This window comes from Alnus glutinosa, chromosome 9, assembly GCF_958979055.1.
Source record: "Alnus glutinosa chromosome 9, dhAlnGlut1.1, whole genome shotgun sequence".
NCBI classification, from domain to species: domain Eukaryota; kingdom Viridiplantae; phylum Streptophyta; class Magnoliopsida; order Fagales; family Betulaceae; genus Alnus; species Alnus glutinosa.
The window spans coordinates 3,111,338-3,135,584 of NC_084894.1; the positions used below are offsets into that span (position 1 = coordinate 3,111,338).

The 24,247-nt window shown below is 35.3% G+C and overlaps 2 protein-coding genes across 4 annotated transcripts; both read right to left on the reverse strand.

The window, feature by feature from the left end:
- Positions 1–545: 545 nt before the first annotated feature.
- On the reverse strand, positions 546–9,602 carry LOC133878266 (leucine-rich repeat extensin-like protein 3). Of its 3 annotated transcripts, none has more exons than XR_009901866.1 (3): positions 9,319–9,602; positions 4,974–5,008; positions 546–766 (listed from the first exon to the last, which is right to left on the reverse strand). XR_009901866.1 is itself a non-coding variant. In XM_062316798.1 (2 exons), exon 1 carries the CDS (start codon positions 1,871–1,873, stop codon positions 926–928), a length of 948 nt encoding a protein of 315 aa, XP_062172782.1. In that variant the 5' UTR covers positions 1,874–2,102; the 3' UTR covers positions 546–766; positions 890–925. The 3 variants fall into 3 exon arrangements, 1 of the variants encoding a protein (XP_062172782.1); XR_009901865.1 differs by lacking the exon at positions 546–766 and adding an exon at positions 3,807–4,577; XM_062316798.1 differs by lacking the exons at positions 4,974–5,008; positions 9,319–9,602 and adding an exon at positions 890–2,102.
- Positions 9,603–22,958: 13,356 nt separating this feature from the next.
- LOC133877696 (vegetative cell wall protein gp1-like) lies at positions 22,959–23,789 on the reverse strand. Its single transcript, XM_062316076.1, has one exon. It carries the CDS (start codon positions 23,787–23,789, stop codon positions 22,959–22,961), a length of 831 nt encoding a protein of 276 aa, XP_062172060.1.
- Between the last annotated feature and the right edge of the window lie 458 nt (positions 23,790–24,247).

A 24,247-nucleotide genomic window follows, 5' to 3' on the forward strand; every position in this document is an offset into this window, starting at 1 on the left:
TTCTTTCAAACAAAACGATGAAAAAATTCCTAGATTAGCGTCGTTTATGTATAAACGTTGATAATCTAACGGCATTATTTATCAAATAACGAAAATTATTTCTTAATTAGCGTCTTTTAAATAAGAGTGACACTAATTTTACGACATTTAACGAAAACGTTGTTAATGCAGAATTTAGAGTCGTTTTTTCTAAAACGACACTAATCACCGGTTTTGTTATAGTGATTTTTTAGAGTTTGTGACTTAAAGAGTAATGCTACATGCTACACAAATATGTTATGAATATCTCAAAAATTAAGCTGACTTGGTAGGGTGTAATAGCCATTGAATTAACCATTGTTAATATATATAAAATGGTTAGTAGATATTCCTATATTAGTTTTGTGGAATAAAGGTATGTCACATTATTTTTGGTAAAATAGAAAAGTAAGTGAAAATGTGAAAGACAACGGCTTAACCACAAATGGAATGGACGAACATGATCCGATTACAGAAAAATAAGAGACACTTAAGCATACGTGCATGGATGAACAAGTAGGGTCCAGTTATAGGAATCACAAATTTATTATATCTCAACTCAAGAGAATAAAATCATATTTTGCACATGAGCTGCATGGCATCATGTATGTCCTTTATTGTATATTATATATGCCCACTTGTCTCAAGTAGGTTGCATTGTTTGGCATTGAACAGTAGTAGTAAACCAGTCCCCGACGATGGCATCTGATTACTTCAGCACCAATTATTCTTTTTATGACTTTATTAGCTGCCAAAAAAAAAGAAAAAGAAAAGAAAACAAATCATAATGATAAGATAATTATGAGGCGGGAAAAAAAAAAAAAAAGGGACTAGGCATATTAGATAAAGTGCTTCAATACGATATACTTACACAACTTAGTACGGAGAATGTTTGTTTTAGTCAACATTAATTGGGAGGTGGTGGCGGCTTCTCGTTCGAAGGAGGAGGAGGTGATGAAAGTGGTGGGGGAGGTGACTTCTTGGGTGGAGGAGGAGGTGACCTCTTGGGAGAAGGAGGAGGAGGAGGAGGTGACTTCTTGGGAGGAGGCGGAGGTGACGGAGATGGGGGAGGAGGAGCTGACGGAGATGGTGGTGGTGGTGGTGGTGACGGAGATGGTGGGGGAGGTGACTTCTTGGGAGGAGGCGGAGGTGACGGAGATGGTGGAGGAGGAGGTGACGGAGATGGTGGTGGTGGTGGTGGTGACGGAGATGGTGGGGGAGGAGGTGACGGAATTGGTGGGGGAGGTGACTTCTTGGGAGGAGGAGGAGGTGACTTCTTGGGTGGAGGCGGAGGTGACGGAGATGGTGGAGGAGGAGGTGATGGAGATGGTGGTGGTGGTGGTGACGGAGATGGTGGTGGTGGTGGTGACGGAGATGGTGGGGGAGGTGACTTCTTGGGAGGAGGAGGAGGTGACTTCTTGGGTGGAGGCGGAGGTGACGGAGATGGTAGAGGAGGAGGTGATGGAGATGGTGGTGGTGGTGGTGACGGAGATGGTGGGGGAGGTGACTTTTTGGGAGGAGGAGGAGGTGACCTCTTGGGAGGAGGCGGAGGTGATGGAGATGGTGGTGGTGGTGACGGAGATGGTGGGGGAGGTGATGGAGATTGGGGTGGTGGTGGTGGTGGGGGACGCCTGTGGTGTGGAGGCCTAGGTAGTGGAATTGGGAATGGGAATGAGAATGGCGGTAGAAGATTACGTGATGTAAGAGGAGGTGATTGAGATGGTGGGGGAGGCTTAGGTAGTGGAAATGGGGATGGGAATAATGGTGGTGGTTGTAGCTTGTCTTCTGCTGCTACATTGGTGGCTAATAAGAACAATGCCAATGCATAGACTAGGTGAGGCCAAAGATTGGCCATTTTTAAGCAATAATAAAAACCCCAACAGTCAGGCGACTTCTATGCCACAAAGATTTGGACTGCCTGTAAATAAGCACAGAGGGGTCACAATTTATACTGCCATTCCTTCAATGAGTATGGCAGCATTTGTTTAATTAATGGTAAATGAAGCTTCAAAACCTTTCACTAATCTATAATCTAAGTTTGAGGGTAGTGGGCTCCTATCAATAGAGTAGCCTCTAAATGAATCATGTACTTCTACCTAGAAAAGTCTAGATGGACAATGCAAGCAACATTACTCTCTCTCTCTCTCTCTCTCTCTCTCTATATATATATATATATATATATATAAAAGAAAAAAAAAATGATTGGTTGTATACTCCCATCCTACCACTATCCCACCCTTATTTACATGGACCAATAATGTGAGATATAATATAAAGGGTGTAGTGGGAGCTTAGTTTTTTTAACAATATTATTGGTCCATGTAGACAAGGGTTGGATAAGAGTGGGATGAGAGTGTACAATCAAGTACTTCTCCAAAAAAAAGTTGAAATTTTTACACCTCCTCACATGTAGTGTGGTCCACCATCACATGGAATCCACCCTATATATGAGAGAATGTGTAATGGGTGTGTAATTTTGGGTGTTTTTCTAACACTCTCCATATATATATATATATATATATATATATATATATATATATATATATATATATATATATATATATATATATATATATATATATATATATATATATATATATCTGTGTGTGTGTGTTCACTAAAGGAAATGAGATTTTTTAGTTAAAATACTTAAATGTTGAATTTAATGACATGGCTCAAAATATATATAACGTCGAAGAAAGAAATGTACGCACAATCAGCGAGTCAGCGTCGAAGCATCTGACTCAGGTATGCAAGTGTACAGTACTAGGCCACAGCAGAGGGACTAGTCTGGTATTAGATTAGACTAAGATTAGGAGACCAATTGTCAATCATTTTAAAAGCTTTATAGCTTTATAGAATGATATATTCTATTTGTTTCATTAAAAAAAAGTAAGAAAAAGGAAGTTGCGGATTTACAGATCGAGTAATTGCTCCTACTTTTGAGGCAACTCTATATGATACATCCATAAAAATAGAAAACTGTAAATCTATAATGCAAAAAAAGAACTACTCAATGTGCTTTCAAAAACTATTTTTTGATAGTCTTTTTTAAAGAAAAACCACATACGTTTTTAGAGAATATGAAAATAATAATTTTGAAAATTATTCTATGTTTTTAATTGAGGAAAAAGATATATTTGGCGTGTTTGGTAAACTTTTAGAAAGCAATTTTCACTTCTCAAACACTAAAAACCGTTCTAAGTACTAGTTAACCAAATAGATTTTCCTAAGTAAATCATAATGCAATGGGAAATTTAATATAAAAGTGAAAGACATATGCAACTCCAAGAATTTAAAAGTAGTTTTAATGAGGTTAATTCTAAATTATTACTTTGTGTTGCGTGCTTGAGTCAAGATGACTCGTTTGTTGCTTTTAACAAGGAGAAATTACTTCCTCTTGCTCAATTTTATCCGAATGATTTTCCAGTATTTCAACTTATCACCTTGGACAACTAATTAACTTGAAACATATATCATATATAGACATGCGTTCGAGTGATAAATTCGCAACATTCAAAGGGATTGGGCAGCTTGCTGAGAAGATAGTAGAGATGAAAAAGGATATCTCATTGGACAAAGTTTTCCTCCAAACTTCTTATTAAAAGAATTATTTCAAAACCATTAAAGGGACAATATTGAGAAAATCATGATCATCCATGTGTTTTTCTTCACATAATGACAACTATTTATTGGGTTTATGTGATTAATTAATTAGTTGTCAAAGACTAAACAAGTTACTTAGTGACTGTTTATTGAGACAAGAGTTACAAGAACTAGAGACAATATTACAAGAGTTACAAGATTTATTATATTGTTGTTAATGTAGAAGTAGAATAGATTTGCAACGTTTAAACTATTTCTCTATAAAGAGAATCTTGTATACAAACAAACGAATTAAGAAAGATGTAGCCAACAAAAGGTTTTGACGGGTAGATGTACGCTATAGGCCGAACTGCCTTAATTCTCTGTCTCTCTTTCTTGTTCTCGTCTCTTTCATAGATTATGTGATCTTACATGGTATCAGACCTATAGGCTAACGCTAGTATTCAATCATGTGCCATTTTTTTTTTTTTTGGTTCACTCATTTTTTTTGCATCCTGTATCATAAACCGAAATTAAAATGCCCACAAATATCCATCGTGTGCCAATTTCTTTTTTTCTTGGGTTTTCTCATCCTTCCACATTTTCTCATTTTGTGATGGAGCTATTTCTCTTATCACACCCACGTGAGTCTCTCTTTGTCAAGATGACATGTCGCACTACCATTGTTTCCTCTACCAACAAATACTAGACACCCAAAGTTGCCAATGCCGGCCAAAGTCATCGATGTTCAAGTCCTGGCCATAGTAGTCGATGCTGGCTAGAGTTGCTGCATTCCAAGTTTCGGTTATAGAAACCGACGTTCCAATCCCGGCCATAGTAGCCATTTTTTTTCTAGCCCTTAGATGTTCAAGAGATCAAACCTTAACATCCGTGATTTACCGTTGGGTTTGCGGAGGCATATTGAGACAAGGGTTACAAGAACTCGAGAGACAATGTTACAAGAGTTACAAGCACTGAAGAGACAAGAGTTACAAGATGATAAATTAGATTTATTGTTGTTAATATAGAAGTAGTATAAACTTGTAACATTTAGACTATTTTTCTCACTACAAAAAAAATCTCCATTTCTGGACGGTTTGAAACCGTCTAGAAATGGTAAAAAACTATCTGGAATAAAGTCCAGACGGATTAAAAAATCGTCCAGAATTTTTCGTTGGGAATTCGGACTTTGGACGATTTGGGCAAAACAGTCCAGAATTAACAATTTTTTTTTCTTTGGTATTATTTTCATTAATGATATAATGGTATTATATTCGTTTTAGTCAAGAATTAATAATCTCTCTCTCCGTATATTCAGCTCCACAATCTCCCTCTCTTTCTCTCAGTACACAAACCGATCGGTTTCTTACCCCTTTGATGAACCACATTCTTGCTCAGTCTCACTCTGCACAGACAACAAATTGCAAACAATTTAAACCAATTAACTAAAACAAAATGAACAAAAATCAGAAATGCTCAAACCTTTTTCACTCTTTGAACGACAATAAACAAATATTCAAAACCCATAACATCAAACATAGCAAGTCTACAACAATATACACCGGCCTGCGACAGAGAAATAGAGAGGAAATTAGATCTGGCCGGAAATCTGTCAACCCACTCCAACCCACGCGCACCGCCCGGCAACAGAGAAAGAGAGAGACGAAGAGAGATCCGGCACCCACGCACACCGGCCGGCGATAGAGAAAGAGAGAGATGAAGAGAGATCCGGCACCCACGCACACCGGCCGATGACAGAGAAAGAGAAAGGAAGAGAGATCCGGTCAGAAATCCACGCACACCGGCCGGATTTGATCCCTTATTAGACTTCTGATTTGATCATTTATTAGACTTCTGATTTGATCCCTTATTAGACTTCTGATCTGATTAGACCATGAGTCCCAATTCCACCAAGAATAAGACTACTGATCAAACTACTCTTGGACTAAAAGTCCTATCCCGGTAGAGGGATATGACTGTTAATCGGATTATGACTCTAACATTAATTCAACTTAGAGTAGAGTCATAATCCATATCTACTAAGATAAAAGATACCTGATTTCTCGGAAATAGCTGCAAAGCATCAATCTCCGGGGATTAGACTTCCCAGAGTCCTGCTGTCTCCTCTTTAGACCGGGTTGAGTGGAATTCATTCCCAACGTACACAAATGAATTTTCAGATGTAGTCCCAACCGCCAACACACTTTTAGGTAAACTTTTAGAAAAATGTATTAAAATTTTATGGTCAGATATTCAGTCCTAAACGAATTGGAGACTTTAAGGCAAAATGTGAATTCGATCTACTTTTTATTTCAAATTATTTAATTTCTACTCAATATTTCCATGTTCTGGAAAGTCCCAAAACAAATTAGGGTTAAACACATTTTTGTTCCCTAAATTTTGACAATTTTATTTTTTAGTTCCTAGGTTTCAATTCGCATCACAGATGGTATCTCAATTTTGGGAAAAGATCAAATTAGTACCTCAATTAAGTTTTATGTCCAAAAATTAACGGTCCGCCACGTGTACAAGCTCCCTTCATCCGTCTCACCCAATCCACTGTCTTCTCATTGCTGTCCGTCTCCTCCTCCTCACAATCACATCTTGTGCTCTTCTATGCTCCCTTCCTCCCGTGCACCTTCTGCCTCGGTTGGAGAACGCACCTCACTCGGTCACTGGCACTCAGGGCTTGGTCATCCAGCACTCCGTGTTTGCTTCCAAGTTATCTCTAAGTTTCATTTACCAGTTCTTAAAAATAATGCTTACGTGAGCTGCTCTACCTGCCACTCGTCAAAAAGCAAACATATTTCTTTTCCTTTATCCTCAACACGTGTTAATAATCCGTTAGAGTTGATATACACTGATGTTTGGGAACCATCTCCTATGCTTTCTTCTCAAGGAAATAAATATTGTGTTTCTTTTTTGGATGCTCATAGCAGATATACTTTGTTACTTCCAATGTCCAATAAAAGTGATGTGTGCAACATCTTTCTTCAATTTCAAAAGAAAGTTGAGCGATTGATCTCTTCAAAAATCAAAATCATTCAATCTGATAGGGGAGGCGAATTTTGCTCCCCCTCCAAAATTTTACAGAACATAGGTATTCCCATTCTCTTATGTCCCCATACACACCAACAAAATGGTGCCATAGAATGCAAGCATCGCCATATTATTGAAACTGGACTCGCTCTCCTTTCACTTGCTTATGTTCCCTTAACTCACTGGGATGATGCTTTTTAAACCGCTTGCTTTCTAATAAATCGTCTACCCACTCCTCTCTTAAAGAATTCATCAGCTTATGAAATTCTTTTTCAATCCTCCCCAGATTACTCTCATCTACGCATTTTTGGGTGTGCCTGTTGGCCAAATTTACGTCCATATAATTCTCATAAACTCTAACCTCGTCCAGGTCGGTGTGTGTTTTTAGTATACAATTTTTCCCTTTCAAAACAAAACCACATAAAATTCTGATTCTAATTCTATTGGACCTATTCTCACTCAGCCCATCACATCATTTCCCACTTCTCTACCAGCCCACTCTAATCTCTTCTAATCCCAACTTACACCAAGCCCGGTAATCCCCTCTCCACATCAATTCTAATCCAGAAACTTCCACTTCCACTATTCCTGTAACGACCCGGTTTTTACAAAAATGCGTAAATAATTATGTGTCGTTACTACTTCAGAGACGATAAATCTCGCAGCGAAAAAATACGAATATCTTTTTTTTCTTTTTTCTTTTTCAAACATCAGGGACAATTCCCTTACAATACATTCAGGGCTTTAACTGAAATTCCTCTAGATGTACATTAAAAGTCCTTTAATGTTCTTTACACTAATTATAATGAAATACGTGTCACAAATGACACAAAAGCATACATGAAAACTTACTAAATACAAGTAAATTCCTAAACATGTTATTTACAAAAAAGTACAAACATTGATAGGTACAAAGCACTAAAACCTAACTATAATAGCTTTAAATCTCTTAAGCTAGTAGTCAATCCAATCTATAATATTCAGAACCTGCGCAAACATCTATGAGACGGTGGTTATTACTACAACCTCATAGTTATATAAGTGAGCTAACTATCAATCAATAATATCATGGATTATGCATTATTTAAGGACAGAGATAACATAACGATGAGATCAGTTTTCCATGCAAAGTTTTAAACAGTTGAATATACTCATTGCACTCCACTCGTTTGAAGTCGTTTACTCGGTTAGCATCTTTCTCGATGCCGTTTCCTCTACATTACGTTTTGATTATCTTATTTCTACACTAGCAGAGTACGTTCCACGTCACTCTCCTAACACTTTGGAAGACGTTGACTCCCAATATTAATAATTATGATTTCCGGTTTTAGGCACTATTCTCATCCTGAACCTCTGAGCTACGTTAAAACCCAATATTTATAGGTTGATTATTAACAGTATGTAATAATCATTCACACGCATCCAATTAAAATAAAACATAAACACAACACTATTGAAATCTAGTACTACCCTCAGTAAATAATTTATACTTACAACCCTTTTGTGCAGTCACAATTCATCATCTGTATCAAATACATAGATATGTGCATAGAAGGTTAATATCATTACTTTTAGAAACTTATGAGTTATGCCTAAACATGAGCCCTAATCATTCATATATGCATACATAGAAGCAATTATCTTTGGAACATCATCTACATTAATTGTTACTTAACATAACATAGTTAAGTTCTAATATTATTTTTCAATCATAACACCTAAACTCATTTTCTGCAAAAATACTAACACATCTAACAAAAACATCCGTTTTAAAACATATTAACTCTTAACAATTATTTGAACCAACATATATTAGAAATCAAAGTAAAACAGCATACTCAATTTGCATAATTAATTTCATATCAAACCATATAACAACTCAACAACAATACTCATAAATTTTCCTTAGATTATAAAATTCACCCAAATAATATTCAACCATTTTTCTATAAAACACCAAAATTGAGTTTCTTTAAAAATACTAATTTACCTACGTTTCCATCTTTGATTAACACTATAACATCAATACTTAACCAATTTTTAAGGGTCCAACTAATCCCATCATCAATTATAATTCACTCATATATATATAAACCTCCAACAACATCAACCCAATAATCATCTTAACCAAATCTAATAACAATCCTAACTCAGCCCACAATAAGCTTATAATATAATTCAAAAACCCATTTCAAAATATCACAATACTCATCATTGGTTCACTCACAACAGGGAACCAAGGCATGTACGGTGAATCTCATGCATCACAGGCCAATCAACAATAATCCAAATCTCACAATAATACAATCAAACCAACATCCAACAATAATTACAATTTAGTTTAACTCTAGAACCCAAAATCTCCATGGTACACACACACACACGGAAACTCATCCCCTAATTTCTACCCCGAACAGAGTTTGGTCATAATACCCAAACATCAATAACCAAATCTAAATCCACATACAGAAACTTAGTCAGCACAGGGGATATAAAATCCACAAAACAGGGGAAACACACTCACTGCCAATATTCCACAAATCACCCAAACCAGAATACTCATCAATTCCTAAATACCATGCATAGCCGAAACACAATCAATCGAGAACCCCCAAAAATCATCAAACCCTAATTCAACAATAGGCAAATCAATCCACAAAATTACAGGATTTATACCTTGGGGATTTTCTCAAAAAATCCTCTGGAAATCGCCGGAGAATCTACCGGAAAATCGCATCCTGAAGTCGCCGGAAAATCAGCCTTCAAGCCGTCGGGTTCGGCTCTGCCTGTCCGGAAATCACACCAGTAACGGCCGGAAAACGTACATGGAGGACCGGGTCTTCTTCTCCAGTTCAGCGGGTCACGGGTCTCTCGAGTCTCACTCTCTCGTGTCCTGTTTTATGCAAGAAGAGCTAGAAGGGCAGTGAGCTGGCGTAGGTGACTCATGAAAGTCATCGTGAGTGTGATAAAGATAAAAGGGTGAGTCATCAAATACAACGATGAGTTTACAAAATATCAACAGGAATTTTGATTAATTTACGGTTAAGTTCTTTAGATAATTTAACTTGAATTAATTTGTAGATGTTTTACAAAATCTATTAGTTACATTTTTAACGCAGATATTATCACCTCAAATCTTTATCAATTTAATCTAACTCATTAAGATTATAATCTAAGTCCGTTTTGAATTTAGTTCGTTTCATTGTCAATATTATTATCTCAATAATATTATAACACCATAAATATATATATAGTAAATATCACGTCATAATATTAATCATCGATATTATTATATCAATTAATCTGCTGATTAATTCAGTCTGTCTATTAATTAATCTGATAATATTATTAGAGTCTAATAATATTATTCTTTATTTATAAAATTATGGTTTATAAATAATAAGACCAAGGTTTCATAATTATTCATGTATTCCTTATTCTTTATCGGCGATTAAAATATCATGTTTAAAGCCACGTATTTTATTAACTACAGAATGCGAATATTGTTTCCTACAATATTAAGCCGTTCAAGCGTCGAGTCTTGTAGATCGAAAGTCAATTCTAGATTTGTCTACTTTACTTAGTCTTAAATTCTAATTTAAGATATTTTATTTTATTACTTAAAATCTAGAATGATACAATTCCCTCATCTCCTTCATTGCACCAGGCTGATACGTTGCCTCAAACAAATCCCAACCCAGCTCATAAATTCCCATCCCATGCAACCCCTAGCAAAAAACATCTTCAAATCCAACGTGTTCAAAGATGGTTCTTCCCATCATCCCATTGCTCATGCTTTAATTGCAACAGGTGATCTCACGGCCATAGAGCCAACCTTGCGTCTTGTTCCAGCTTCTACAGTCAAAAATTTGGTTGGTTGCAAGTGGGTCTTCCGCATCAAGAGGAAAGCCGATGGCTCAATCGATCACTACAAAGCTCGATTAGTCGCCAAGGGATTCCATCAACAAGCAGGTGTTGATTATTCAGAGACCTACAGCCCGGTAATCAAACCCACCACGATACGTTTGGTCCTCTCCATTGCTCTCTCCTTTGGTTAGCTATAAAACAAATAGACATCTAGAATGCATTTTTACATGGATTGTTATCTGAAGAAGTATATATGTCTCAACCCCTGTGATTTTCTCATCCCCAATTTCCTGACTATGTTTGTCGTCTACAAAAGGCTATATATGGTTTAAAACAAGCCTCACGTACGTGGTTCTCTCGATTATGCTCAAAGCTTATTGAATTTGGTTTTACGGCTTCTCAATCAGATTCGTCTTTATTTATATTCAAATCTGCAAATTTCATAACATATATTCTAATATATGTAGATGATATTATCATCACAAGTTCTAAGCCAGAAGCAATTACTGAATTGCTAAACCTAATGGAATCAGAATTTGCAATCAAGCAACTCGATGATTTGAATTTTTTCTTGGGTATTGAAGTGTCCAAGGAGTCAGATGGAATCATCCTTTCTCAACGCTGGTATATTCTGGACATACTGCACCGCACAAAAATGACTGATGCCAAGACTATTAGCACTCCCATGGCAACCTCAATTCACTTATGTGCAATTGATGGTGAAATTTTTGATGACCCTACTCTTTACCAAAGTACAATTAGTGCTTTCCAATATCTGCAACTTACAAGACCAGACATTGGCTTCACTGTAAATCGTCTCTCTCAATTTATGCAAAAACCATTGTTACCACATTGGCAAACTACTAAGCATTTCTTGCAGTATCTTAAACAGACAGTCAACTTTGGGTTACGCATTCCACAATTTCCTCCTTCTTCATTGCAAGCATTCTCTGATGCGGATTGGGTTGGTTCCTGGGATGACCGATGGTCCACTGGAGGCTATTGTGTCTATTTAGGCAGAAATCTTATTTCTTGGAGCTGCAAAAAGCAAGCTACTGTTGCAAGATCAAACACTGAGGCAGAGTATAAAGCCTTAGCAAATGCTGCTGCCGTGCTCACATGGTTGCAATCTTTATTGACAGAACTCGGCATCTCAGTTCGTGTGCCTCCCGTGTTATGGTGTGACAATATTGGTGCAACCTACCTCTCCTCAAATCCGGTCTTTTATGCTCGCACCAGGCATGTAGCTGATTTTCACTTTGTTCGTGAAATGGTAGCTTCCAAATTCCTTAACATTTAGTTCATCACCCCTAAAGACCAAGTTCCAAACGTCTTCACCTAGCCACTGTCTTCTTTGAGATTTTCAACACTAAGGGACAAGCTTAGAGTTGTTTCACTCCCTCCGAGCTTGAGGGGGCATATTAAGGATAACTCTCATCAACAACATTTGAATTTAAACAATAGCACTAGATAGATTACTAACTGATATTTGAATTATCATATATCTCATATTCAGTTTATATACGCACATTCAAATATCATAGCTATCTAAGATAAGCTGAAAAGTTCTAGTGCAACTCTATAGGTATTGTTATTCTGTTTGTAATTCAGTTATACGTTTGCTATAAATACATTGAGCCATAGCTTGATTAAGCAAGGCGGTTAAGCACATTAAAAAATTGTATTCTATCACAAACCCTGAATACTGTAGCAAGTTGATAAAAAACTCCAATCCAAACGTAAGCACTATTTTATCCAAATATACCTATTTGACAATAACCAAGAAGTAGGCATAATGTTGCGATCCCAAATGTGTGCTTGGTGACATGATGTTTATGCCCTTTGCATTCAGAAAGATTAATATATAATTAGCTAGAGATGTAGCTACATATGACTATGAAAATATATTTCATCATCAAAGTCCTAAACATTATGCTAGTAAAATAAAATAAACTAAGAAGAAAATAAAAACAAAGAAAAGTTGATAAAATGTTGAACATCGCCTTCTTTCTTCCAGAGTTGTGCTCCTTTTTATAAAGAAAAACATCTCATCTTCTTATTTTTCCCTCAATTATCGTGTGTGCAGCCGTATTTGATCCAGCTCATTTTTTTCTTTATTCAAAGGTCTTTTTTTTATTTGGATCACTAATTACATTATACCTTTTATGCAAGTAGGAGTCTTCACTCTTCACACAGGTAAGAGTTCTCTTCTGGGTCCACTTATTGTCTTCTTTTTCAAGGACTTCTTTTAATTAAATAGGAACTCCTCTTCTTTTCATCATCTTTCTTTTTATTTCTTTTGTGATTCCTACAAAGCACAAACTCTTGCATTAATATATCATTTAAGCTCAAGATTTATAATTAAATAATATTTCACAATTAAATGTAAAATGCAATAATTAAATCATAATAAAGTATGACAATACTTATTTTAATAGGAAAATAAGCACTTTTAAGCTATTATCACATTTATTGTCGAAATTGTTAACTATTCGAATAGCAAAATCTTTGAAAATCTCTGTCAAAACTTCTGCACATAAGACTATTATGGGCAAAAGCCTATTGTTTATTCAATTAAATTGTCTCTCAATATGGTAAGGCAGAAAATTATGTTGATGCAAGTATGCAAATTATGTCCTATGCAATTTGTTTTGGGCTTAAAAGATTATTCTAAATGCATAATTGGTAATTGATAAGCAAACTACAATGAGGATTTTGGTTAAATAAAGAAATGATTGATTATGGGAATATCATTGTTAGGGAAAGAAGTACCAAGAGAGTCAAACAAGAGTAAGTACTTGATATATATACATATTAGGCCACCACTTCTAGCCCAAAAGTCTAAGATATGGGCTTGGGTTCATTTAGGTATATTAACATACTACTTTTTTTCTTTATACTTTCCCAATGTGGGACAATATTGCCCAGCGGGACAGAACACTCACAAGTAATCTCTCCCCTCACTTTGCCTTTATAAATTAGGCCAAGAGTGTTACCTACACATTCTTGATCAAGAGCCATCACACTCTTTTACCAGGAGCCAAACCAAATGTGTTAAACCAAGACACTCGAGGCTAACTATATATGGCTTTGATACCAATTCTTAGAACATTCTTCAAATTATTGAGAGCAAGTGGAGAGCAAATTATATTGTCCCCTAGTAGAAACCTCATATTTCAAGCTAACATTTTGGCCTCAATTATTTATTTGTTGTAATCTCATTTCCATCGATCTCTTGTCACGTCTCTTTCTTTGGTTATTGCTGTAGGAGAACGTGGACCTTTTTTCCATGGGATTGAGCCCTTTAGAATGGTTAAGTGCATGCATTTACCTTCGGCATCCTACTCATTTTCCACTTTAGATTTCTCTGTGGTCTGCATAAAATACAAGACATTAATTAATGGAACACCGGCCACTACCTAATAGTTGGAAACATAAAACATAACAAGGTTAAATAATTAATTAACCTACTGATATCAGCAGTGCAGAAGAAATTAATCATTTTTAATTAATTATTAATTTATTTCAGAGTTAGCAAATGGTACAAAAGCTCACAATATACATAAAGGGTTAGTCCAAATCCATCTTACAAATCCCAAAATTCATCACCAGCTCTTGAGACACCAAGATTTTAATACTCTGAGTAATGTTACATATTCAACTCATATCTCACTCTCATTTTACTGAACTAATGTGGCAGTTTTCATCAGTCTTTGTTAAAAAATAATAAAAATTCAAGAGCTGATAGGCATTTTAACATCAGCACAGTAGAATGAAAGAAGTATGATAGTTGAGTATTTAGAATCACGTGTATAAAATGTATTTAGAGTCGAGCTATGAAATGTTTATCCAAGCTCGAGCTTGTTGAAAATGTCATTCAAGCTGAGCCGGCTGAGCTGAGTATTCGACAAACTCGAGCGCGGCTCAAATAGGCATCATCATAAATAAGTATAATATTAGCAAATAATTAGTCTAATATTATACTATATATATATATATAACTAATTAACTATATATAGTATAAGTATAGTACATAACTATAGTCAACTATGTATGATGTGTAATATATGATGTTTATGTATACTTTTATGTACTTATATGCTAACTATTCAATATAACTATGTACTAATTAACTATTAAATCAGTCAATTGACAACTTAACCATATGTCCATATGTCATAATATTATATACTATTGTTATAACTATAGTTAACATATACTAACACATTAATTAGCAGACTTAGTTATATACTTAAATATGTTACAACATATTTATAATATGAGTTAAACTAGCTGGCCTTGATTGAGTCAAGCGAGCGAGTTGAGTTGAGCTTTATACACGTTAGGCTCGCTAGCTTTAATTGAGTCTCATCAAGTGAGTCGGGTATGTGTCACTTAATAATCAAGTAGATTTCTCTAGTCACAATATAATTTTTGTTGTCAAGCATCGAGTTTAAACAAGCGGGTATCGAACGAGTTGTCAAACAGACTAATTCATTTGCACCTCTACGATCTTCTATCAATATTTATGTGGTGATATTCTATCATAGTTAATTTATCCCTTTATTTTACATGTACTCTCTCTCATTTGGTTTGCTTGCAACATAATTTGCCATGTACAATTGGCAAAGACAGAAAAAAGAGTACCTCATAGGCACCTGAAAGGCTAAATGCCTATTTCTAAGGCCTTCTGTGTTGGATAGAGATCGCCAACAATGCGGGCGAACCTCTATGAAATCTGCATGTCCGGATAGGTGGTTGAGCAACCTAAAATTTATTTTGATAGGTGAGTCCCTATGAACTCTCACAATTGCTGTCTAAGTTGTTAACAATTTAAAAAAAAAAAAAAAAATTACTGAAAATCACAGTCATTTCGTGCTCCGTACGTAACTTAAGTTAGATTATAATTGTATTTAAAATATCTATGTTGTTACATTGAAAGATCTATACATGGGAAGGCTAGCTTCTTAAGTTTGATTATAATTGTAATTCAAAATATCTATGTTACGTACATTGGAAGATCTATATATATATATATATATATATATATATATATATATGGCTACGCTAGCTGGTTGTCCTTTCTATTAGGGTCGGCCGAGCCTAAGGTGCTACTCCGTATGAATTGCCCCTCCCAGCCCGAGACTTGCTAACTCCACCCTAAACCAAGTCTTTTAATGCCTTGACTATGGTGTTTCATCAAGAGTGTTAGAATCTAGGTTTATTATATTAGATTTATATTTTTCTTATTAGGTTATTTCTTGTATGTGTGATTGTAATCAAATTCTAGCAATTTGATTAGTTATTTATATTGTCTTAACCTACCACCTTTTTCCTTATAGATAATTGGGGCCGGTTATTATAGTAATTTTTAATGATGAATGTAGGTGTCTAACACCAAATTACCTTAAAATTCTCTTGTCTCATTTTCTATTGCTTCCGCTATTTCTCTATTTATATTTTATTTGTAATTAATCTTCACATGGAGGCCTTAAAAAAGTTAAGAAAATGTTACCCAGCTACTTAATTCTAGCTTAAGATGCTAATTTTATAATTCTCTTCTTCAAAATTGTTCATCTTAAAAAATAAAAAATAAATAAAATTAATCTTATGTTTGAAGAAGATATCATTTAATTTACTACGTGAAGAAATTGGAGCAAGCAGTGACAAATGGAAGATAAGATTCCTAACTATATCTGCGACATTAATGTACTTCTAGAGCAACATGCATACATGCCCTCCCCTTAATGTACGTCGTTGTTAATGAAAGCTTTAATTAATTGACCTAATTAACAATAAAAATTGGACATATTTTTATTAGGCTCTTATACTTAATATCGTATAAAAGCTTTAAGCAAAAAACTTTCTTTTGATTTAGTAAAGAGAAAACATCTCTTCAAAAGTAAAGAAAAAGCTTTTTGAATATATATATATATATTTTTCTTCGATAATATGTCACATCTTTAACAAGTAGTATTTTTCATATCATTCGATATAAAAAATGGCCGAAATTCATAAAATTTAATAATTTGAAATATCTTTAAAATTGTAAAGAATCTTCATTTGTAGTATATACCGGACGAATATTAACATCTATTATTTGTCACGTAGGACAATTACAATGGATACAACTGCCACTAGATATCAAATATTAATGGCAATTAATCTATATGATTGCGACAGCTAATAAATAGACTTAATTATACATAGCACAGTGTTTTTTTTTTCTTTTTTCTTTTTTTTTTTTCTTTTTCATTGTACGTGATAGTAGGGACATCACCAAAAATTTAACTTTATGGGGTTGGACAACATTGATTTTTGTTTCTTTAAAGGGCTAAAGTAAAAAAATTAAATACTAATAATAATAAAGTAAAACCTAAAATATTTAACATATTTCAAGGCAATTTTTTTTTTTTTTTTTTGAAGAGGCTGGGTGGGGGGGGGGGGACCTTGGGACCGTCACTGGTCATGGCAAGGGCTCCTTTTTTATTAGGAGTCCTTGGGATTGTATTTGCCTCTGCCCTATGGTAGCTTGATACAAGGTTGTTTGGGAAAGCCGGTCGGTATAATAATCAACGGTAAAATTGTCATTTTAAATTTTTGAACAATTTGTCCTATACTTTTTTCACTAATCGGCTCATTTTCGTTTCATTTAAAAAGGAAAGGATTTGTTTGCAGTCGTTTGGCTTCGCTGGATGATTCGTAGGAATTTATTGATGTGTAATGTTATGTACCCACATCAATATTCCACTAATAGTCCAGTATGTAGATGTGACACTGTCAATTCAATATTGAATTAACATTGCTAAAATAAATAAATCAAATGATGGACTAACAGTGCAATATATATCAACATAGTAAGATATTGGTGTAGTATATAACATTACTCTTTATTTATTATGTGGCTTGCTATGTGGAGGAAATTGATCAGAACCTTTGGATAAGCTAGTCGACGTTGAGATTAATTGCCCAATATTTTTTTCTTGCTCCTTTTAGGGGAGAATATGGTTTCTCCTACATAATAAGTGCAATATCTTGTGAGCTATATTTTAGGAATTGGGAGGAAATTATTAAGTGAAAAGGGCAACTCAATATAATTCATTGTCAATGTTGGTTCTTCCAACATATAGCTGCATATCCAAAACACATATTTCTAAATGCAGCCACAAGACCACAATACAACTCAACCATTTAAGGAAATCGAAAACCTATTCAAAACTCATCCCAAAAACAATCTCAAAAATAGAAAAATAAAAAACGCCCATATCCGTGACCCAAAACCCAAACCCAAAATCGGCATTTAAGAAGAAATCCTTACCCAAAATCACCATTCTTAGAAACACAGAATCCAACCCACCATTCAAGACAACCCAAATCATAAATAAAAAACTCCAATCCAAGATCACCATCCCATTTGTCGGCCAAAGCAGCTAAAAGGGAGAGGGAGAGAGAGGTACTAATGAGACTCGACGGACGATGACGGCATGGAACTCGATGAACGGTGATAGCAAGACTTGACGGCGTTGTGCTTGGTGACAAGGGAGAGACCGAGAAGATGGAGGAAGAAGCTTGGAGGTGAGCACAGGGGAGGTGATAGACCAAGAGGAAGGCTGTGCGTGAGTGAATATGATGCGTGAGAGAAATTAAAAAAAAAAAAAAAAAAAAAAAAAAAAAAAAAAAATGAAGAGAAATAAAATGTTAATAGTTTTTTATTGTTTTGGTGAGTGAACAGTGCTTACTATTATTGGTGAGTACGGTTCACTCACCAAATTGGTGAGGCAACAGGGACTCTTTGAGAGATTTCAGCAAATTGGCTCACCAGTTGATGTACTTCACATTGAGAGAACCACTTAAATCTTGATGTCATGTGTGCTTGTTATTTTTTTTTTCTTTCTTCTTTTTTTTTTCCATCTCAAACTTCTTGAAAAATAAGGTATATTTCCTAATAGTGATGTGCGGAAACGACGAGATATGACGTCTTTACTGTGGAAAAGACGATATTCGACGTCGTTACTATGGAAGTGATGTCAAATACTTCTACATTAGCGTTGGTTACGATTCTTTTGAAACAAAACGATGATAATAAATTCCTAGATTAGCGTCGTTTATGTAAAAACGATGATAATCTAACAGCATTATTTATCAAACGATGAAAATTATTTCTTAATTAGCGTTTTTTACATAAGAGTGACGCTAATTTTACGACATTTAACAAAAACGTCGTTAATGCAGAATTTAGCATCGTTTTTCTAAAACAACCCTAATCACCGGTTTTTTCATAGTGATTTTTTAGAGTTCGTGGCAATTACATAAAGAGTAATTCTACATGCCATACAAATATACTATGAATATCTCACGAAGCTGATATGGTATCTAGGGTCTAGCAGCCATTGAATTAACCATTGTTAATATATATAAAATGGTTAGTAGATATTCCTATATCGGTATTATAGAATATTTATGTAGTATGTAACATTATTTTTGGTAAAGAAGCACGAAAAAATTTATGAAGGAAAAAAAAATAGTTGTTTTTCTCATAGGTATAATCACTACCTTTAGCTTTAAGAGTGCGAATGTAGATACTCCTCCAGTAACAAGAAAAGTACAAAGATACTCCAGAAGCGTGTATTTATGTACTTTTCTTATACCATGAACTAAAGAACCCATTAGCATTACTGCATAAAAGTAAGATATAACCATTAGTTATTCATATAGCATAGAAATATTAATTAACCTCCTTGTACAAATAATACACCCTCAATGGAACAAATAAACACAGCAAGGATAAATTCCTATGATATGTCAAAAAAATAGAGGATCCACCTTATATATGGGTATCATGCCTCAGTTTTTCATTAAACTAATGGGATTGATATCATCTCCAAGTTGCAAGAGAGTGAAGGGAAAGGATTTTGCTTTAGAACAGCATCATTGAGTACCTAATAAACTATCCAAAAGCACATGCATGATATTCATTATAGATCGCTTTTCAAGCTAGCTTATTTGTGTGAATCAGATAGATAAAAAAAAAATAATAAATAAATAAAAAATGGCTGTTTGGTATATGGATTAGGATTCCTTACAATTTCCATAGAATTGTAGATTTTCAAATTATGTAAATTTAGATCGTTTCATGCATCAAACGGCATGAAAAATGCTTCATATTAAAAATGTAACAATGAGGATTGAGTATATTTTTATTAGGTTTTTATACTTTATGTTGTATAAAAGCATTGAGCAAAAACACAATCTTTTAGTTTAGTAAAGAAAAAGCATCTCTTCAAAAGTGAAGAAAAAGCTAGCCTTTTGAATTTTTTTTTTTTTTTTGTTTTGCCTCGATAATTGTCATATCTTTAATATGTAGTATTTTTCACGCCGTTCAATGTAAAAAACAGTGAAAATTCATATAATTTGAAAATTTAAAATTTCCTTAAAATTATAAAGGATCCTAATTCCTAATATATACGTAGTACTCTTGGTATGCAGTATAAGGCCTAAATAATTAATGTTCATGTCTCCTTGCACAAAGCTTTCCTCCAAACATCTTATATATTAAAGGAATTATATATATATTTCAAAACCGTTAAAGTGACAATTGAGAAGATCATCCATGTGTGTTTTTGATTTTTCAGAACATAATCACATAACTATTTACTGGGTTATGTGATTGTTTGTCAATGACAAGCTAAACATGTTTAAAAGTGAATGTTAAATGGGTCTTATAATTAAAACAACAAGCAGATGGTCTTTCTAACAGCCACCACTCTAACATCTTGGAGGAAATTCCTCCAAACTGATTTGAATGAATTTTTGAGGCGTCTTGGAGAATATATATATAGAGTTGATCATAGAGATGTCTGGGTTAAGTCTTCCTATGCATGCAAGTAGGGACATGCATCACCAAAATTTTAACTTTATGGGGCTGGACAACATTTACTTTGTTTCATTTTAAGGGCTAAAGTACACAAAAAAATAAATAAATAAATAAATAAATAAATAAAAAATAAAAAATAAAAACCTAAAATATTTAACAAATTTGAAGGCAGTTTTTTTTTTTTTTTTTGGGAAGGGGCAGGGCCGGGGGGACCTTGGGCTCCTTTTTTATTAGGAGTCCTTGGGATTGTATTTGCATTGAGCCTATGGTGGCTTGACACAAGGTTGTTTGGCTCCATTTATTGATGAGTAATGTTATGTACCACATTAATATTCCACTAATGTTTCAGTATGTTGATTTGACACTGTCAATTCACTATTGAATCAACTTTATAAAAATAAAAAATAAAAATCAAATGATAGACTGACAATGCCACATAAGCATGGTGGGGTATTGACGTGGTATATATCATTAATTTTTTATTTATTATGTGGCTTGCTATGTGGAGGAAATTGATCAGAACCTTTAGAGAAGCTAGTCAACCTTGAGATTGCCAGTGGGCCAAGTGTGTTCTATGTAATGTTATGGAGGAAACCTATGAGCAATTATTTTTTTCTAGCTCATTTTAGGGGAGAATATGGTTTCTTCTACATATATAATAAGTGCAATATCTTGTGAGCTATATATTAGGAATTGGGATGAAATTATTAAGTGAAAAGGGCAACTCAATATAATTCAGTGTCAATGTTGGTTCTTCCAACATATAGCTGCATATCCAAAAACAGAGATGTCTGAACGCAACCAAAAGACCACAATACAACTCAACCATTTAAGGAAATCGAAAATCCATTCAAAACCCATCTCAAAAACCATATCAGAAATAGAAAAATAAAAAACAACCATATCCGTGACTCCAAATCTAAAATCGGCATTTAAGGAGAAATCCTTACCCAAACTCACCATTCTCAGAAACACAGAATCCAACCCACCATTCAGGACAACCCAAATCATAAATAAAAAACTACAACCCAAGATCACCATCACATTTATCGGCCAAACCAGAGGGGGAGAGGGATATAGAGGTACCGATGAGACTCGACGGACGATGACGGCATGGAACTCGATGAACGGTGACGACGAGACTTGACGGCGTCGTGCTTGGTGATAGGGGAGAGACCAAGAAAATGGAGGAAAAAGCTTGGAGGTGAGCATAAGGGAGATGATAGACCGAGAGGGAGGCTGTGTGTGAGTGAATGTGATGCGTGAGAGAATTTTTTTTTTTTTTTTTTTTTTTTTTTGGAGAAAAAAAAAAGAACAAGAAAATGAAGAAAGATAAAATGTTAATAGTTTTTTATTATTTTGGTTAGTGAACAGTGCTCACTATTGTTGACAAGTACTATTCACTCACCAAATTGGTGAGGCTATTGGGACTCATTTTAAGATATTTCAGCAAATTGGCTCACCAGTAGATGGCCTTGCATTGTGGGAACCACTTAAATCTTGGTGGCTTGAGTGATTGTTTTTTTTTGTTTTCTACTTATTTTTCGCATCTCCCGAGTCTTGAAAAATAGGGTATATTTCCTAATAGTGATGTGCGGAAACAATGAGATATGACGTCGTTACTGTGGAAAAAACGATATTCAACGTCGTTACTGTGGAAGTGACGTCAAATATTTCTACATTAGCGTTGGTTACAATTCTTTCAAGCAAAACGATGAAAAAATTCCTAGATTAGCGTCGTTTATGTATAAACGTTGATAATCTAACGGCATTATTTATCAAATAACGAAAATTATTTCTTAATTAGCGTTTTTTAAGTAAGAGTGACACTAATTTTACGACATTTAACGAAAACGTTGTTAATGCAGAATTTAGAGTCATTTTTTCTAAAACGACACTAATCACCGGTTTTTTTATAGTAATTTTTTAGAGTTTGTGACTTAAAGAGTAATGCTACATGCTACATAAATATGTTATGAATATCTCAAAAATTAAGCTGACTTGGTAGGGTCTAATAGCCATTGAATTAACCATTGTTAATATATATAAAATGGTTAGTAGATATTCCTATATTAGTTTTGTGGAATAAAGGTATGTCACATTACTTTTGGTAAAATAGAAAAGTAAGTGAAAATGTGAAAGACAACGGCTTAACCACAAATGGAAAGGACGAACATGATTCGATTACAAAAAAATAAAAGACACTTAAGCATACGTGCATGGATGAACAAGTAGGTCCAGTTATAGGAATCACAAATTTATTATATCTCAACTCAAGAGAATAAAATCATATTTTGCACATGAGCTGCATGGCATCATGTATGTCGTTCATTGTATATTATATATGCCCACTTGTCTCAAGTAGGTTGCATTGTTTGGCATTGAACAGTAGTAGTAAACCAGTCCCCGACGATGGCATCTGATTACTTCAGCACCAATTATTCATTTTATGACTTTATTAGCTGCCAAAAAAAAAAAAAAAAAAAAAAAAAAAGGGACTAGGCATATTAGATAAAGTGCTTCAATACGATATACTTACACAACTTAGTACGGAAAATGTTTGTTTTAGTCAACATTAATTGGGAGGTGGTGGCGGCTTCTTGTTCGAAGGAGGAGGAGGTGATGAAAGTGGTGGGGGAGGTGACTTCTTGGGTGGAGAAGGAGGTGACCTCTTGGGAGAAGGAGGAGGAGGAGGAGGTGACTTCTTGGGAGGAGGCGGAGGTGACGGAGATGGTGGAGGAGGAGGTGAAGGAGATGGTGGTGGTGGTGGTGGTGACGGAGATGGTGGGGGAGGTGACTTCTTGGGAGTAGGAGGAGGTGACTTCTTGGGAGGAGGCGGAGGTGACGGAGATGGTGGAGGAGGAGGTGACGGAGATGGTGGTGGTGGTGGTGGTGACGGAAATGGTGGGGGAGGAGGTGACGGAGATGGTGGGGGAGGTGACTTCTTGGGAGGAGGAGGAGGTGACTTCTTGGGTGGAGGCGGAGGTAACGGAGATGGTGGAGGAGGAGGTGACGGAGATGGTGGTGGTGGTGGTGACGGAGATGGTGGGGGAGGTGACTTTTTGGGAGGAGGAGGAGGTGACCTCTTGGGAGGAGGCGGAGGTGATGGAGATGGTGGTGGTGGTGACGGAGATGGTGGGGGAGGTGATGGAGATTGGGGTGGTGGTGGTGGTGGGGGACGCCTGTGGTGTGGAGGCCTAGGTAGTGGAATTGGGAATGGGAATGAGAATGGCGGTAGAAGATTACGTGATGTAAGAGGAGGTGATTGAGATGGTGGGGGAGGCTTAGGTAGTGGAAATGGGGATGGGAATAATGGTGGTGGTTGTAGCTTGTCTTCTGCTGCTACATTGGTGGCTAATAAGAACAATGCCAATGCATTGACTAGGTGAGGCCAAAGATTGGCCATCAAAACCTGTCACTAATCTATAATCTAAGTTTGAGGGTAGTGGGCTCTTATCGATAGAGTAGCCTCTAAATGAATCATGTACTTCTGCCTAGAATAGTCTAGATGGACAATGCAAGCATATCGATAGAGTAGCCTCTAAATATATGAGGGGATATGTAATGAGTGTGTAATTTTGGGTGTTTTTCTAACACTCCATATATATATATATATATATATATGTTCACTAAAGGAAAGGAGATTTTTTAGTTAAAATACTTAAATGTTGAATTTAATGACATGACTCAAGTGTACAGTAGGCCATAGCAGAGGGACTAGTCTGGTATTAGATTAGACTAAGATTAGGAGATCAATTGTCAATCGTTTTAAAAGCTTTATAGCTTTATAGAATGGTATATTCTATTTGTTTCATCAATAAAAAGTAAGAAATAGGAAGTTGCCGATTTACAGATCGAGTAATT

Coding starts and splice junctions, on each gene's coding strand:
- LOC133878266 (XM_062316798.1), bottom strand. CDS start 1,873: ATGGCCAATCTTTGGCCTCACCTAGTCTATGCATTGGCATTGTTCTTA.
- LOC133877696 (XM_062316076.1), bottom strand. CDS start 23,789: ATGGCCAATCTTTGGCCTCACCTAGTCAATGCATTGGCATTGTTCTTA.